At 38.7% G+C, this 19181-nt stretch overlaps 1 protein-coding gene across 5 annotated transcripts in view; it reads left to right on the top strand.

The window, feature by feature from the left end:
* Positions 1-14671, top strand: part of IL17REL (interleukin 17 receptor E like) — a 54478-nt gene extending 39807 nt beyond the window's left edge. For all 5 annotated transcript variants that reach the window (XR_014952034.1, XR_014952033.1, XM_085569301.1 and 2 more), the window contains 2 exons: positions 2453-2507; positions 3477-14671. Coding sequence is in view for 3 of the 5 variants with exons in the window: in XM_085569301.1 (XP_085425427.1) it covers positions 2453-2507; positions 3477-3504 (83 nt within the window). In the remaining 2 variants the exon portion in view is untranslated. The remainder of the gene's footprint in view (positions 1-2452; positions 2508-3476) is intronic.
* Positions 14672-19181: the final 4510 nt, after the last annotated feature.

Genomic DNA, 19181 nt, shown 5'->3' with positions numbered 1-19181 from the left:
GAGAGTTATATATGATCAGAATCCTTTATAGACAGTGGATTCATATACCTCATGAGCTACTTTAATTAGCTCTGCAAGGGAAACTTGTGTGGCTGGCTACTGCCTCTGCTTCTTGGGTGGATTTTCCACCCCATGCCAGTTTCTGTGTGTCACACCTATATTTACCTTGGTGTCAGTACATGAGGTAACCTTGGCAAGAGGCACACACTGCTGCCATTGCAGTGACTGCAGCACAGCCCTGCTGTCAGTTCTCCCCCTCTGCAAATGGCACAGCAGCATTTCCCTCCACTTCCCAGCAAACAGAAGTTTGCCTCTGGATATTATTATTATTATGATTTGAGATACACTCAGATACAGTATGGAGCCAGAATTTTCTAAAACCTCCAAGCCCTGAAAGGTGTTGTAGAAATTAGTGAGTTCAGAGCAAACTAAGGCTGTGGAGTTTAAGGTGAACAGTACAGCAGTGGATTGACTAATTTAGAACTAAAAAGTCCAGAAGGAATCATGTTGAGAGAAGCCTCAACCTGAGCATTGCCAAAAACACCTCTCCAAACTCACACCACCAAACAACCAACCAACATCCCCTTCTAGTCCACTGTAGATATAGTAAGTCTTGTGACAGACTTTCCTGTTGTCTAAAAACACCCATCATTTGACCAAAGCTTTAGATTTGGAAGCCTGATAATAAAAAGACGGGAGCTTGAATTTGTAGTCTGAATGTAGTTCCTGTGTAATCATTCGTATAGTGCCAGTTCAGGTTTCTTCTCCACTGAAAAACTTGTAACAAGCCCACTCAAGATGAATAAATTAAAAAATCGGTGTTGATTATTTAATCATTAAATATTTGTTGATTTAATAATGTATGTTGATGTAATAATTGTATGAAACACAATTCATATAGTGGTTCATACAGTGTGGATGCATTTTCATCTTTCATATCTTCCATTTAAAAAGGCAGAGTATGACAAAAGCGTGTAAAATAATTGAAAGCTCTAGAGATGGCAGTCTTGGAAGCTCCCTGCCCCTCATAGTAGGAGAGAATGTGTCTGTGCAGTAAATGAAAATAACAGAACATCAAAAGCTTACTCTAAAGAACTTGTTGGGCACAATATTTGATTTAAATATTTAAATAGTGAACTTTTTGTCACAAGCTTGTTTGTTTGTTTGATTTGGTTTTTGTTTTGCTTGTATGTTTGTGTGTTGGTTGTTTATTTTTTTTCCTTCTGATTAGGAATTTATGGAGATTCAGAAAGAAAAAGGAGAAAACGTGCACTTATCAATATCAGAACTTTAATATGTGATCACTGTGTTTGTTGTACGTTAACCTCATGCTTCATGAATCCTGACATAATTTAGGGTTTTGGGATAATGTGATCTATATTAGTTGGTAGATAAATCCATCTCCATCTGTGGACCAGTGTTCCCAAAACCTCCCTGTAAGCACGATGGCACAAGTCAGTGTCAGATGTGGGACACTGGACTGTGTTGGTCTGTCTCACTGCAATAATTCCAGTGTTCTTAAAGACTCATTGGAAGCCACAAGCTGCTTCTCAGGTGTAAGGTTTTAATGTATCAGTGACAGTAAAACTACTGAGGGCTTTTGAATTTTTAAACGCATATTTTCTATAACAAAGGTATTTCTTAAACACTAACCTTTTAAAATCAAGATGTGATGAAAGTTTCTTAAAAGAGTCACCAAGGTTGATAATTGTTACACTGGGATGCTATTGTGTTTGGGCTTAAGACATTAAGAAAAGCCATCCATGTAAAAGTACAGACAATATTAACCTTGAGATTTTTCTGTAATCCGTGACAATATGGTTTATACAAGTGTCAAAGCAAATGACAAATAATCTTGTAATGGCATAGTGAAAATAAATACTGTGTACATATTTGTAAAATAGAAATGTGCACGTTAAGTGTTAATGTTAAAGATACCAAGCACCTTTGGTGTGTCTAGAAGACTCATGATATTTAAAAACAAGATTCCAGTAATAACAATATCTATTAGAAAACGTCATTGTTTCTAACCATCAGGAAGGCTGCTCTTTACCTAGGCTTTAAGAAGAGCTTTCAGGCATGTATTTATTATTCTACAATGGATTTCATTTTGCTGTAAGTAGATGTACTTTGGGAATTACAATGGTTTGGTCTTATTTGCTCCACAAAGGATGGAAATGGGAAAATAATGTAGTGGATTTTTTTAGAATTTGTATCTAATGGCATTGACTTGGAGGCAATACTTTGTGTTCCTTTCAAATTATCTATTGCTTTTGACCATTTTTCTGGATTCTATTTAATAAAGCCAAGTATTTTGAGACATTATTTCCCCTATAAAATAAGAAACATGTATTTTGTATGAAACAATAACCTATATCAGTTACTCTGAGAATAAATATGTGAATCATAATGAAAACAAAATAGCAACCCATATTTGAACTTGTTCCCTCAGGTTTTCATGGTCAGTCATTCAGTGATGGAAACCCATCAAAAGCCATGACACACAGGTATCCATCTAATTTACTTTTTAAAACATCTGTGGGAATGGATGGAGTTTTTAATCTTGAAACCATATCACTGGCCTTGTTACAGGCACAGAAGAAATATCTGAATGAATTTTGTATATAGCTAGAAGGAATATCAGGTTCTTAACTCTCCCACTGAAGACATTCCCTGCTTCTGTGCTCTCTTCTCTTGATTTCTCTCTTTGCAGTTTAGTTTGGAATCAGAGGTAGCTGCCTCGCTGCCAAAGTGAGGAGAGAGGGAGGCAAATAACTAGTGGAAGTGAGAAGTTTGTAAAGTAACAACACAACCTTCAGGAGCCCTGAAACAAGCTCAGATGTGCTGTTCATGATATTCACATTATTAGCACCTGTCTCCTGCTTTCTCACTGACGTTTGCATGCAGATCAGATCCCTTTGTGCTCTCACTGATTTGTCTGCTCAGCTGCTCCAGTGCTGCCTCTCATTGCCCCAGTCCTTTGCAAAACACCTCTTCTAGGCTATAGACAAGTCAGTAAACAATGCAGCCCATGGAGGTATAATTTGATAGACCCTGAGCCCTTAAAAATCCTCTTCCCTTTAAGAATACCTTTCAGAGCCAACTTAGAAGAGTGAGAGCTTAATAGAACTCCAGAGAAAATAGAGATGGTCTGAAAAAGTTTGTTCAAAGATGGGGAAAAGAAGCAGTCTTGCAAAAGCTCTGCAAATCATGGCTGAGAAGGGGCTACCATCCTTGCCTTGAGGCAGCCTTTGGCTTTTCCCTTGGCTTTTCCCTTACCATTCAGAAAAAAAGTATCATGGTTTTGTTTACTTTTTCATATAAGCACTGTTTGAACTGTGACAAATCAAGTACACAAGCTGTAGACAAATGGTTAGATTTGTTATTTTATACTAACTATATAGCAATGAACTTTTTCACACTTTAGAGAAAATAACCTCATAACAATCTTCTTTCCTCTTCTATTTTTTTCCTAGGATGAAGAGTGTGGAGTCCTTGCACTGAATTTAACAACATGTTTTCAAGGTCCTCAGTATCTTCTCAATATTGTATTTTGGTGCAACTTGCAAATCTAATCTAACTGGTCATCTCTCATGATGACAGTAGCTTCTAATTACTGTGAGATTATTCTCATGAGTGAAGAATTTAGCAAGTTGAGCCACTCTAATATGACAAATTCAGTTCAGGATTCCTTATTTCCCAGTATTTAAAAAAAAAGGGTCTTAGATCACCTAGAAAATCAGGTCCGCATTTCACTTCTAAAGTAGTATTTTATACAAAACCTGCTATAAGTGAATACTTTCATAGTACTTTGTGTACCTATAGAACGAATATTTCAGACTTTGTTGTTGGTAACTTTCATTTTTAAAACCATAAGCAGAAGTTTTTGAGAAATGAAGAATGGAGGAAGTTTTCTCAGCTTTGATACATTATTCTTTGCAATTTCCTGTCTTGATTTTTTTCATGCCATTCTGATGATCTCACCATGACAGAACATGTTCTTTAAGTATATCTAACAACTGCTTTCTGTGTTTGCATTTGTGTTTGCCTTGGAGATATTTTTTTCCTATTTGTCTGAGGTGGTACATGCCTTTGGTTTGATAGCTATTTAAAACTGTCTTGTGGAAATCTGGCCTAGAAGGAAATGGTTTAATGGAAATAATGGAAATATTTTTCCCCATTATATCTGTATTTATACTCAATTGTTCAGGATAATATTACACACTGTACTTATTATCAAATATTTGGCCTTTATTTCACTGAATAGTCCTGTCAAACATGCTTCCTGTTGTGTAATATTGGAATAAAGTAAAATAAGTGATGATTAATAGCATATCCTGAAACCATGTGGAAGTAATCATGTGAGAACAGGAATATGGGTGAGGAGTAAGGGAACAAGAAGTTCATCAATAAAAAATATTTTCCATCTGATTGTGTGGGGCTTTGAAAATAGTTTGTTTTGTTTCAAGAGGTTCATTGACACATTTACAGAGTATGGTGTAAGAGACATATCCACTGCATTGAAACACAAGAATTTTTGAGGTGGCCTGGAGAGGTTAAGTTCTGCTTGACTCCTTTGATATAAAAGCTTTATTGTTTAGACTGCACATCTATTAGGTCTAGTTTCATTCATAGCAGGGCTACAGCTCCAAAAGCAGAGGTGGCAGGGCAGCATTCCTAGAACACTTAGTTACTTTCTTTATGAAGTTGAAGCTCTGACCTACCCAGACACACCTGCTTTGCCTCTAGTACCTTCCAGGCTGCAGCCAGAAACAAGACACTCAGCCATCCAGCTGAGAGAGCATCTTAACACTACTCTCTTCACTTTCTTCCTGGAAAAATCTTTCCTGCAGGAAAGATTATTTGTACAGAGTGATTTCTACTGCCATGATATCTTAAGATCAACTTGATGAATATGTTCTCAGACTGAAAATTAATTAAAATTATACAGGTGTATCTAAGGCTAAAGCAAAACACCACCTCCAATGACAAGCTCATCTGAGATCCTGAAGCAACAACAGCTGTACTAAGCTCCATGCTTTCAATAAGAAAGTCCTGTTTCAGCTGCATAGATGCTGAGTCTTGCAGTATATCATCCCTTGTTGGCTGCAGTGCTGAAAATACCAAAGGAAATATGACCAGGCATGACCCTGTTTTACAGGAAAATTTGGATGGTGGACATAACAGATATCACTTAACCTGAAACTAAAGTGCTCATCCAAAGATAGTAGTCTAGGCTCCCCCAATGGCCCCTGTGGAGAGACAGGTAGTTTCCAGGCACATTTCATTTTGCTTGGATACTTGTTTTAAAGGGAGCCTAAGCAGCTCCACGTAAATGCTTACCATTACAACATTCCTGCTTCTGGCAAATGTTTGCAAATAATCCTTAATAGTATTTCTGCACTTTGACTCAGGCCTGCCTATTTGCATTTTTGTAGTGAGAAAATTGTGGGTAGCTTTTCTGACTGGCTCCAGAGCAGATCTATATGAGTCCTTTTCTAACAGTTTTGCTTCAGCCAAACATTATCTCTTCTAATTAGAAAATTCCTGGTCCCTCTGGGAGCAGCTTTTCTGCTCTCCCAGACGGCGACTGGACCACCCCATATATGTAATACGTTTGGAAGAAGTTCCACTCAGGTATGCTATTTGCTAGAGAAGTTACAGCCTCTTCTATTCTTGTGACTTTATAGCTCCAAAAGTAAAGGTGTTTAAATTTTTTCACAGGACATTTTAAACACTGGTAGGTTAGCCCTGAAAGAAGGTAGTACTAAAATCTTTCCTAACCCTAAAAGTATTCATTATACTCTGCTGACCACTGAAATGTTTTCTTTATCTCACCCAAAATATGCAACAATTTTGCAATGTTGACCAATGCTCAAGTAAACGTGTTGTAGCAATAGTAAAATGCAGAAATCCCCCATGTGCTGCTTATAGACTTGGCTAATTGTCTAGAGCCTTCATTCCTTTATTGAAGGAAATTCCCTTCTTGCTTATTGTGGGCCAATCCAAACACCCTATTTTGATGTAACCTGCATGTATTTGTTATTAATTTAATATCTACATTCTTAGTATTATTACAGAGCATCAATGTCCCAGTTCTGCGATCTTAGCATGTATCAGAATATCATTGAGCTATAGCAGAAAGACTGATAAGATGCTTTTTAGTAGTCTTTTTAAGACTTTCTGTTATTTCTAGTGCATTGCACAAACATGAAACTAACATTTAGAGTTAGAACATAAATTAAAGCAATTTTGTTCCACTTAGGGACTTATTTTCTTGGTATGCTGACATGTGGTCTGGTGTGGGAAACCAGTCTGGTGCTTCTGCAGTATTCTTTAATTGCAGTAATACATACATTTCCTTGGTATCAGCAGGTTACATTTGAGTGCCAAGCTTGAATTGCCACATCCCTCATTAGAGTAGCTGTGTATTTATTCACCAAGCTGTAACAACAGCCACAGCAGAACTAGTCCTGATCTGCAGGCTCTGTTCCTGACCTGCCTCTTTGGGCTTCTGATAAACTACTTCAAGGAAATAAATGGGAAGAGAAATTATGTGTACTTTTGTATTTTACTGCTGATTTCACTTCCCGGACTACAAAATCAGGCCTATGTGAGAGAGCAGAAGGGAAGCAGCCTAACTCTAGGGGACTGCAAGCAGTTCTGCTTGTTAGGTCCTTAGGTGGCAGACTGAATTGTCATAACTGACAGCAGACTTCCAGATGAAGTCTAACACACCTGTGCTTAATAAACAGAAGGAAATGTACTTGCTTCAATTTAATGTGAAAAGTTCCCCTTACTCATATCCTTAACAGCTAGCCTAAAAAAAAGTGACTTTATCTTATATCTCACATCCCCTGTTTCTTTATTATACACAGAGATATCTTTCCTCGATTAGGAAAACAATTTCTCTCTCTTATCCAGAAAGCCCTTTAGTGTAAACATGTAAAGCTGCTGTGTTCAGTGAACAAGTCCAGTAGCAATGACAGGAGCTATTCCTCCCATCCCCCTGCTGGTTTTCCACCATTTCAAGCTGTAGGCACACAGTTTGTGGTGATTGGGACTGGGGCTGTGGCCCAGCCTCATCCCCAGTGGGCACAGCTGTGAGAAGCAGGTGAGCAGCACTGACAGCAATGAGCCATGGAGTGCCTAGGTGCACTGACCATCACCAAAGGGAACAGAGATCACACAGGTGCAATGCATCAACATGAGGGGTATAAAAGTTTGGGCTAAAGAACAAAAATGGCAGATGCTTACAGCCTTCTGATGAGGTGTGTATTACTTTGTATGGGGATATTTAAAGCTTTCTGAAATTATATGGTGATATTCTGTGTATTGTAGTTGTCTCAACTGTGACATGTGCTGTGACAAGTATATCAAGATATTGCCAGCATGGCTGACTCATATTTTGTAGGAATAGGCCCTTTCATGTGGCACTAAGTGCCATTTATGAAAACCTTTATTTAAACGAGCAAGGGTCAGTTCTGGTACTGGGTTCACAAATACTCTAGAAATTATTATTTTGTAGAAACCATCAGACAGATTAATTCTCCATCTTGTATAGATCTAAATAACTTCATAATATATAGCTGATACAGTAAAACCAGGACATCTTATCTACTGAGAAACAGATGGTAATTCCTAGGCTAATTTTTTAATAGGTGACATTTGTTACATATATTTTCTGTTATTGACTACATTCTAAAGAATTAAATTTAAATAATCCTGTTTTAAAGCTATATAAGTTCCCATCTAATGTCTAAAAGTCAGTTTGCAAAATCAGCTGTGGGTGGGATTGTGTTCTCCGTTGCTGTGTCCAGATGAGTGCTCTAAGGTTTTGGACCTTTTTGTATTATAGCCAATAGAATAAATCAACTCTTGCCTTTGAGTTGATAGCCACTATTCTTATATATTTCACAGGTTCTAGTGTCTGTTCACACATTGCAGAGATTTCCAAGCTTTACTTACATTGCTTATATGCATTCTGAAGCGTGATTTGTGCTTGATGGACAGTTCTGTCATGAGAGATTCCCTGACAGCATGTGTTTGGAAGTAGAAAGGATGAAAAGCAAAAAGAATTCCCAGAGATAGGATGACTAGATAAAAGATGGGGAGAACATACTTTGAGTCATCTATGGGCACAAGTAGGGAGATGCACTCAGAAGTAAATGCTGTATATGGAGCCTGCAGAAGGAAGCCTATAAAGGATGAAGAATGATGCAGACATGCAGAAATTGAGGTGGGGTGACAGGAGGTGGGGCAGGGGAGATGGACTGGAGGGGACAAAGACTGTGAGGCAGGAGAGGGAAGAGGGATGTGAAGTTGGCCAGCCGGGGTGTGATTCACATTCCTGACTCACATGGCTACTCGTCCAGAACCTGCAGGTAAAATGGGAAAATGAGTGGAGGATAAACACAGATGTGCTGCTCTGCACCCTGTATATGCATTTTTCCTACCTGGTTGCTTCTCCCCTTCATCCCTGTTATACACTGTCTTGTCCTCTTCTTCATGGGGCACAATGCCAGGATGAGTGGGAGACAAACTGACCCAGAACCTTTCTGTATAACAGGGAGTCTTCTTCAGTGAGTCTATGGGCTTATTACATATGGGACTTCACAGCTTGTTGGATTTTTAACAAGTCCTCTTACAACACCCTGTGGAGACAGCCTGTTGTTTTTATTCCTTTCTTCAATAATAAGTCCCACCTGTGGAGAGAGAAAACAAAGGCACCTCAAACGAGTGAAGGAACACCAAGGTGCAAAACAGCCACACACCCTTGATAGTTCTTGTATGACCATTTCCCCCCTTAAAACTAGTGAAACTTTACTGGGCTTTTTATTTTTTTCTTTTACAGTACATCAGTTTCTCTTTACTTTTTAGAAGTAAATTCTCACTTTCCTTAGTTATGTAATATTATAATGAATCTTACAGCACTGGACTTCTGTGGCAGTCAGCTTCCTTTTAGGTGGCTTTTCCTCTTTTGGTCTCTGTTCACATTCCTTGTGAAATCCAGAATGTCTTTCTACAACTGTGGTTTTCACTCACTGATATTTTTCTGCAAGACCTTGGCCAGCTGAGAGGCTTCACACTGGACTGTTGCCAGTTCATTCTGGAAAGGCATGGTTCTCTGTATGTCTGCAGATACCAATATCATAATAACCCTTGAATGTTCTCCTTGTTCAAGTGCTCTTTTGTCTACCCAGCTCCTTATCTGTGCCCTACCCAGATTACACTAATAAACCATGAATGTGTGAAAATTTCAGAATATTTCTAGACCATACAAGCATTTTCTGTCTTTGTTCTAAGATGGCTGAGTAGGAAGTCACTTAACTGTATTTCTGTGTGACTATGGCTAATCTGAAAAGATTTACTACAAGTTAGGATAGATTGATTGATCAGCACTAATGTGGTTTCCAGATTGAGGATAACTTGTTCTGGCCTAGTCAGAGCACAGACATTAATCTGGTTTTGGCTCCCATGTAAAACCACCACATTTCCTCACTTTCTTATGTAAACAAAATGCCAGCCGTATTTTCTGTATATATGTTCTGTAGTGTTATTTGAGATGTGTTTCCCAAACTCATGCTTTTTGTCTTGGCTTACTTAAGATATGAGACTGAGCTAAGCCAAATGAGCTACCTCAGTTCCGGTCCCCTTCAGAAACCCAAGCAGAGGCTGTGTTAATGATGACCAGAAAACTGTCATAAATATCAAGCTTAATGCAAATCCTTTGTCACATTTCCAGGCAGCTCACTTCTCTGGTATTTTGCGACCATCAAGTTTCTTTCTAGAAGCCCATTTCTAGCTCTTCAAGGCTATGTTACAGATGACATTTTGTAAGCACCCTGGTGACCAGACTTTTATCTGCTTCTACAGACAGAGGAATATTCACCAAATAACCAGTTGTTGCTGTGATGAAGCATATGTACAACCTAGGCTGCACAAGCAGACTAAGATTTATTCCACGAAAAAGTCCACAAAGATAATATAAATGTACTTGTGGAGGCTGTTTATTACTGCTTGATGCAGAGACATTGGATACAGGAAATAGCTGTACTAAAATTGCTGCTGTTGTGTTACTGCTTCAGATGAAAGAGGATTCTGCGATTCCTGAATGGATGCTCTGCTGTACTCCAGTTTACCAATGCTCTGTTTCCAATACAAAAGAAGAGACTAAGTTTGAAGAATGCCCCATGTGCATTTCCAGTATTTTAAAAGACCCAAATGCTACAAGTTAATTTATTTTGGATTCTCACAAGGTTCCATTCTCTTTCTCCAGAAAATACTCCAATATATTCTTTTCAGCTCACAGAAATGAAGAACCATTGAATCAAGTTTTTAATGGAGATAATTTTTTGTATGACTCAGCATACAGGGAGCAGCATTCTCTTATCTATTTCTTAAGGTCTGTAAAGAAATGGCTTTTAAACATAGTAGGCAATTTTATGGAATTCTGAAAAACGACAGCAAAGTGGGAGTGTCACTGAAAGAATGTTCACTGTAATGTAATTCATAACCACAATTCCCTATGTCTAATCTGATTTTGTGAATTTTTGTGATGGGTGTGTGCTACTTATATGTGTGAAGCTTGAGACAAAAAAAGAACATTGCAAGGAATTTTCTCTTGCCTAGCATCTACCCTATGAACCACTGCCTGACAGCCACAATTTCTGTGCCTGCCAGAAACAATATTGTCCCCGCTCACTTAGTATTGTCACAAAGAAAACAAATTCTGTCCTGCTCTAGAAAAGTATGCCTGGGGTCTGTAAGCCATCTGTAGTAATTAGTAGTAGATCCAGTCAAATATGGATTCCATTTTTCTTTTGTATTACTTTTTGCTTGGCAATATGTGCACATTACTGAGTTTAGTTTCCCAGAAGCACAAAACCTCTTAATTCTTCTGTGAAGTCCAGTGAATCATTTCCAGGTAAATCGAAACCATGTTTTTACACTATGAGGCATATGGAACAGATTTTGAAATGTGGGTAATTACAGGTTTATTTCAGAGAGAACATATCATGTGCATGAGGAATCAAATCTATTTCTCACTAGGCAAATTTTAATCAGCTTTGGATCAGACATAAGTTTCTGTGCTTTTGCTGTCATCTTTGCTAGTTCCTCTAAAGGATAAAATTTATGTCCCCGTTGATGCTAGTCAGGGCAAGATGCTGTTATTTTGTGGGGTCACACCCACCTTTCGGTGTGTCCTGTGACAAAGATGCTCCTCCTTAACCATGTTGCATGTCATGATGAGACAAGCTGCTTCCCTTTATGCCATCTCCAGATCGAATCCACCCTGAGGGAGGATTGTGATGCTGGAGCTAGAGGCACATGTGTTCCCATTTTGCCATACAATATATTTTCTTTTCTTTTTGTGGAGCCCAGATGGTTGACATCTGGGAAAACTGAGGGTAAGGAACTGGAAGAAGCAAAAGGTACTGTCTGGAGAAAGTAGGAAATCGCAGACAGTTAAATCTTTTCCTCTGTAAATCCCATCCTTCCCTATCTGTTGCAGAGTGCTCCTAGCCAGGAGCAGAGCCTCTCAGAACCATTCATTACCTTTTCCATGTATCTATCCAAGGATCCTTGGGCTTCCCTAACTTTGTGTAAGGACATATGAGAGTTTGTACTGTGTCAAATCAAATGTTTGTCTAGTTTGTACTCTGTCTTTGACAGGTTCATCTGCACTTCTTAAGAACTTAATGAATGAATTAGTCTTGTGTGTTTAGTTTCTCTGGAAGGGTTTTTCTTATACAAATTTACCTGAGTGTTTTTTTGGACTTATGCGACTCTTGTGTTTTCTATTCCTCATTTCATTAAACTCCACAGTTTAAGCAGGTGATATGTGAAATATCTGTCCTTGCTTTAAACCTGTCATCAGCCACTATGACATTCACTGAACTCTAATGTTTACATCAAAAAGAGCAATGAACTACTTATTGGGTCTTATTTTCCCACATACCTTATTCTTTAGTGACTGCTATGTTATCTTGATCTTTTTGTCTGTTTGAAGAATTTAGGTCTATTTAATCATTCTTTATATGGCAAACACTTGACCTGTATACAGTATTCAAAATATGATAATGTATAATTTTGTAAAGCAACATAGAGATGTTCTCTCTTCTCTAATAATGCTGCCAGTGACCTGCCTGTTTTTAAGAAATAATTCTAAGTACTGAACTGTTGACAACATGGAACTCTTAGAAATCTAAGATCTCAATCCGTAGTGCTTATAGATAAATCACAATATAGCACTATATTACAAAAAAAAAAAAAAAAGTATCTTTATGCTTTCTTTAGGCCCTGCTTCTTGTAGACCGGACAGAAGAGACAGATCCTTCATTAATAGCCCTTCAACTAAGAAAAATAATAAGGAAAAATAGACTGCATTAGACAATTTCTGGTAACATGTCCATGAATAGTTAATACGCCCTGTGCCAATCTGCAAGTAAGACCCAGCCACAGGATGTTCACTCTTTACTGGGATGTTTGTACAGTAAATAGGTTGCTATATATGGTACATATGGTGTGGCCATGCAGTCTCTACATAGCTGGATTGGAAGGGAAAGAGTCCTGACCCCCTGGTCCAAATCACTTTTGTCTAGAGCAGCAGGCTGTATCTGACAGTATCAGATATGGACTATAATCTTTTTCTGTAAGACAGGCAGCTTTAGAAAAGTTTTGCAACTTACTCATCATGATAGGTTTGTTTTCATGAGTCTACCGAGGCATTGTGAGCCAGCACAGAACACATTCTGCATTAGTTAAGGTTCATGGTAGGAGTGGTGATGGTTGTGGTGGTGTCTGTAGCTGCAGAGATAGGATTGTTTTTTTTTCCCCACACACATGGCTTTACTTATCAGCATTGAGAACCACCTACCATTTTATCATCAGCTGCAAAACCCATTGTAACTTTTCATGTTCAGCTTGAATACCTTAGGCTCACTGGCAAATATTTTATACTATTAGCTGGCTATTTTACAGGCATGTTGAACAGTTGAGAAACCAATGTGCTTTCTCTTTAGCAGTAAAAATGTACATCTTTCTTTAATTGCCAGATACCTTTTCCATGCCCTCTACTTTGTCTTTGTATTTTTCTCACTAGAGACATCATTGCCTTCAGATAGATTGTTAACAGCTGGGGACAAAAGGAAAAACTGTGAAATAGCATTGCACTGAGTGGTAATTAGCCATGGAGTGCTCCAAAAGGAAGTGTGCTGCAGTGAATGATACACGTCCCTGTATTAATCTCTTAATTTATGCAAAGCAGTGTTTGCTTTGGATTAGTCTTTCTCCTTCACCTTCTCAGCTGTGATTTTTATCAAGTGTTTCTTAAAAGCTGCGTAGGTTTAGCATTTATTTGATTAATTGTGAAAAACTGAATGCAGCTTTTAAACCATAATGACTGGTGAGGAAAGAATAGACTACTCATTGGGCCTAGACTCAAGTCTTGCTGCATTTGGGAGTCTGATGGGGAAATTTCAACCTGTGTTGAAAAGTATTTCCACAATTGCATTGTTCCTCTGAAACTGCATCACAAAATTCTCCACAGGATCCAGGATACTTAGTTATCTGCTTTGTTTTCCTTTAATTTGTTTATTCATTCCTTAGCATTCTTGACAAATCTGATTTATCAGTCAGTCCATTTGGAAAACTTTCTGGATGCCATTGCTCTGTGTTTTCAAAGCTCAACAAGACTCCTCAGCAGCAATTCAGTTTCTCTTTCTCTTAAAAACAACGAAGTGAAGAGGAAATGGAGGCCTTCCCTCTCTTGGTGCACTGGCCCCTGAAGTCTGGCTACTGGCATCGTAGCCTCTGAAGGCTGCAGTGTGATGGTTTGGAAGTTACCAGAAGCTTAGATAGTAGGAGGTGAAACCAGGTGATTGCTAATGTGTGTCTGAGCTCTGGTACTGACTTTTTATACTGCCCTGTCTCCACAATTTGGGAAGTATACAAAGAGAGGAGAGGGAAGATGGACTCCCATCCAGCTATGCAGTAGTAAATGCGAAGCGAGGTCTTGAGGTACAGTGAGGAGAACAAACAAGGTTGGAATCTTCCTCTAGGGACTGGTGAGACTGAATTTTAGTGCAAACTTGTGATTGTCAACACGCTGGCACCGATGTCTCTTTGAGCTGCCTTTGCCTGTTGTCCGAGTAACTTGTGTGATGGAGCAGCATTCCTTGGTCAGAGCCCAAGATCTGGCCCTGGAGCACAGGGCTGTGCTGGGGTATTTGCAAAGGCAGCACTGCAGCTCTGTGGCAGTGACTCTGGGGCAAGTGGGGAATGCAACATTTTGGCCCAGTGTGCTGGAAACAGACTTCAAAACCTGGTGTCTGAGCCAGACAGTAGACTGAGAAAACCAACTGTGTGCTAGGAAAACATCTCTGAAGCATTTGGGAAAGAGTATATATAATAGGTAGATGAAATGCTCTGCCCTCTTGTTCTAACATGCATTTCATAAAACAAACACATGCACCTACAATGTTGGTTAACAGAGGAGGTTCAGGGGGCAGGCCCAGGTGTGGCTCTGTTTTGGCTGCTGCTCATTCCAGAGGAGAGCTGCTCATCCTGAGGTGGACGGATTACTCTGGGGGTGACTTCCCTGCTGCTTCATGGGAAAAGAAATGTATGTTCATAAAAGAAAATAAAAGCCTGTTACAGATTAATGTTATATTATATTGTTTCATGGTATTTGTTCTCGAGGATGACCAGTGCAGTCGTGGCTTTGCTATGATGGCTGGGGGACTTTGTGGCACCTTCCATAGATTTGGTTCTTTTGATTTTCCTAGTGCTACTCCATGTACAGACTTCAGAGGAAAAATGGGCACAAGGCTGTGAATTGTCACAGAAGCTTTTGCAAAGCTTGAAATCCACAGTTCCCTATTTTTTTTTTTTTTTGACAAGGCAGCTAAGCAACTTTTTCACATCCCTTTTGTTTCTCACATATCTTCAGACACCCGATTCCCACCCACCTCTATCTATCCTCAGCAGTTTCCTTTTCATGATATTTCTGTTTCATCTTCAGGGATCCAACAACATTTTTTCAAACTGAATGCTTAACCACAGTAAAAACAGCAAGTGCTGCCATTTTTTTACCTCACAGAACTTTTGATTTCTGACTAACTTTATTAATATAGCAACATCAGACCTTGCAGAAGGTCCTTCCACTTTTAGAAGGCAGGCATGAGAAGCAAATGGGAGTTTGCAAATTTTTTTTTCCTATAAAATTCTCAATTCCACTTTGATGCAAAGGGAAAAAAGAAGGTTGGAAGGATATATATGAAAGCAATGTGTGACTAATGTAGCACCTTTTGAAACAACATATAAAGGCTATATCTGCTGTCAAATTCTCTTGTTATGAGGTTATGGCTGAGGTATGGATTGCAGGTTCAAGTCATCAGGGACCACACAAGCACACAGTAAGACCTAGTTTCTAAAGAGAGGAAATTGCTTGATGGTGAAGCCTAGTTTCTTGTATTACAGAGGCATTATTTATTAGTTTATATTAATATGTCTCCCATTATTGCATAAAGAAGAATCTCTGTTTGTTTGTAGCATCCGTGGATCCAGCTATGCAGATGCAAGATTCACTTCTAGGTTTGTATTCTCACTAGCCCTTCTTTTATCTTCATTTTCATTTAGTAAAAAAAACAACAAAAAAGCCCATAGTGATAATACTGCTTTATTGCATTGTGATGATACACTCTTTCCTACTCTGTTTTCCCAGAGATATTAAAATATTTATTTTGCTCTACGTGTTACTTGTGCTGAAAAACTGGCTTCAGATGTAGATTTCGTGTTTTCTTATCTCAGTCATTTTACTATAGTAATTTGCATTCTCCAGCTGTTTATGTAGGAAGACATAATCTGTCATTAGGTAGGAAAAGGTATATAGTATCAGTATTTGTCTTTCAGGTGAATTTTAATTTATTGACTTGTTGCCAGATTTGCTTCCATTTTAGGTAAGAATCTAAAAACTGTAGTCAATAATCCTTTCTTATCTCTTTCCTCATTTATTTTTTTTCTAGACTGCTGTGAAAAATGTTCAAGTTCTTAAACTTTTCTGTCTTCAGGCTGAACTCAGACTGATTTTAAACTGGATATTCACCATCAATGGCAGCCATTTCAATGTTAGTTCTCATTCCAGAATTTTTTTTTTTAGCTTTGGCTGATTGCAGATGAGAAAGCTTTCAGGTAAATTCCAGGTACTCTTTTAAGCAGATAATATGAACAAGAGAATTATGCCAGAGAATTCAGAGGGAAAATTTCTGGAATCAATGCCTGAGCTGTGGTGACTGTGCTATTGTAAGGAACAGCTGATTGCAGTATTTGGGTAACTCTGTTACTTTCCTGGCTCTGATGGCTGCCTGCAATGTTGGGGAGCTAAGCCTTGGTACAAAAATGGCAATAATCAATGTTACCAGCTGACATACAGCCCATTATTAAACTGGTTATCCTTTCCAGTTACACCACAGCTTCTTTTCATTTTCAGAGGATAGTAACTCAGGGAAAGTAAACCAGTTAATTCTAAAAGCACAACCTGTGTTCCCAGTTTCCTATAAGGATTTATTAAATAGGCAAATATAATATAGACTGTAATCTGTGTAAATTTGTTCAAAGTTGAGAATTTCCACTGGACAAACACTTCTTGGAGCAAAAAAAAAAAAAAAAAAAATTCTGTGAAGAATAACAGTGGGAACAGCAGTTTCTAGTAAGGCTGTCTTGATAAGACCAAGCCAGCCAGTGCTGGGAACAGAACTACAGAGCAACACAGAGCGACAAAGGGAGAAACTACCACTATGCAGCAAATGCCATTACTGTCAATCATTTTTCATGTGGCTGTGTGAGGAAGTGTGACTTCCTCTTCTTTGCTGGTTATGGGCCATTTCATTTGGGAAAACCCCTTGAAATTTGCCTAGGTAACACCAAATTCTGGCCTTTGCAGGCTGGGATCTTTCAGGGCTCCCCAATGGTCTGCACTGCTCAGGGTATGCTCATCTGAATGATCTTTACTGGTTTGCTGTAGAACTGAAGTCACCTGTCTAGTGGAGGGCAAAGGTCAGTCTGAAAGGTCTGAATCACTGTTTTTTTTTTATTTTTTTTTTTTCCCCCATGCTAACCAATCATGTTCTTAGCCAGTTACCAGCTACTCAAATTGCAAGATTAATGACATTAAATTAAAAAACACCAAACATTAAAGACCTCTATAGATTTTATTTTTTAATGCTATCCCATGAAATTAGTAAGATGAGGAACCTTCAGAGGAGGAAAAGCAATATAGTATACCAACTCCATGGGTATTTGGACCATCTGTAAGGAGAAGAGGAGGCTTTAAGTGTAGCATCATCTAGCCTGTGCTTTGCTGTTGGAAACTACCCCTTCCAGTTGGGTACTTTCTGCAGAAGGTAGGTAGAAGGTTTTTCAGTGGTTCAGCTGGTGGTTACCCACTTAAATTTTACACTGCTGGGAATCTGAAATAGGTGTTTGGGGTTTGCTAGAGGATCACACGTGGAGTTCCTGCTTTTAAGCTGCAGCAGTCAGAAGATGCTGTAATAATTCAGTTTCTCACAGAGCTCCAGCTGTCTCAGGGATAGGCATCTGAGGACACTCATGATGAACGCACTCCAAGCTGTGTGGTTTATAATCACGCCTTCCCACATGGTGTTGTGGGAATGAAACCACCATTTTCACTTTTAGAGGGGCATATTAGTATGCAAGTTGAGAGAGCGATTGAGTAGAGGCAGATCTGCTCCATTTGCTGTAGATGTTTGCCCTTTTGCAGGCCAGCTCCTGCCTGATTTTTGTATGATGACACACTAATCTGAATTATGGAAATACTTAGCAGGAATTTATTGCTGATATGCAGTAAGCCACAGGAATGTAAGCAAGTCAAGGGTGATAAGAAATTTCTACTTCCTCTTCTGGGTGAACTCAGCTTTCATGTGTAGGCTGAATTAATTATTCAGTGCCAGGTATTAAAATGCTGTTCCTTGGCTAATGTACTGTGTAATGACTTTTTGGAAAAATTATTACCTCTGGATACATCATTCTGATTAGATCTATTGGAAATATCAATGACAAATTTATGCTAAACTGGAAAGGACAGTAAATTTTTACAGCTTTTCAATCATGATAGTGTTGATCACTGTTATAACATACAATTCAAATCCAGTATATAATGGGAAAATTGGATTTTTTTCTCTCTGTAAAAACTTATTTGGGGTGTATTTTTGATCAGTTGTTCTGGTCAACCGTCCTCTGAGACAAAAAGATTGCTAGTAGGTACTTTCATAAAGGACTGTGTCCCTTAATGTAATTTCTTACATAGAGTTGAATAGGAAAGAGTAAGATTCCTTTTTCAAGCAGGAGCAAATACAGCTAAACAGCAGAAGAAATGTGACAATTTCTGTGCAGATGCAGGCAGTTAGGAGTCCTCAGGGCACTGTGAAATAAAAATAGAGGAAAAGGCAAATTCATAGAAATAACCAGAATTTTAAAGATCTAAGTACAACCTACTGTTTCTGTATCGATAGAAGTGACAGTGAAGTACATGAGGTTTTACCAGGAACAGGTCTGGGAATTGGAGTGTAGGTATCACCACTTTGTCACCCTATGAACATTCACTTCTGGCAACACCAGAATCGTGCTGTCCAAAAGCTTTATAAGGGGTATCTTCAGGCAGCTGCTTGTTTTTTTTGGCATGTGTTTCTCTCTCTGTAGCTAATTCCAGCAAGGGGCTGCCTCCTGCAGCTGGCATCTTCTTACCAAATGACACGGTTATTTATAGAAATGCTTCCTTCTCCCTCAGAAGGCTAGTATCTCCACTTGTTTTTTTTTTTACTCTTTTCCTTCACACAGTTTAGAGGTAATATGGCAGCACTGGGTTAACAGTTGGATGTGGTGATTTTACAGGTTTTGTCCAATCCTTATGATTCTATGGAAGATGGTAAATTTTTGTCATCTGGCAATACCAACAAACTTTTTTAAAATGTGAACTCAGTGGGTGATAAAACTGAGTTACAGAGACACAGTGGTACTGCTATGTTTGCCTGCACATGGATTATGTGGATGAGGGAGAGGAGACAAGATATTTATCAGCACGCTCGTTACTTATATAATGAACAAATACTGCAACTTGTTTTTAGCCATGTGCCTCTTGTATTCAGTTTCCTGTAACTCAT

This window comes from Lonchura striata, chromosome 1A (assembly GCF_050655825.1).
Source record: "Lonchura striata isolate lonStrDom1 chromosome 1A, ASM5065582v1, whole genome shotgun sequence".
Classification (NCBI taxonomy): domain Eukaryota; kingdom Metazoa; phylum Chordata; class Aves; order Passeriformes; family Estrildidae; genus Lonchura; species Lonchura striata.
The sequence above is the reverse complement of the archived record's forward strand: the minus strand, read 5'-3'. Positions and strand labels throughout refer to the sequence as shown.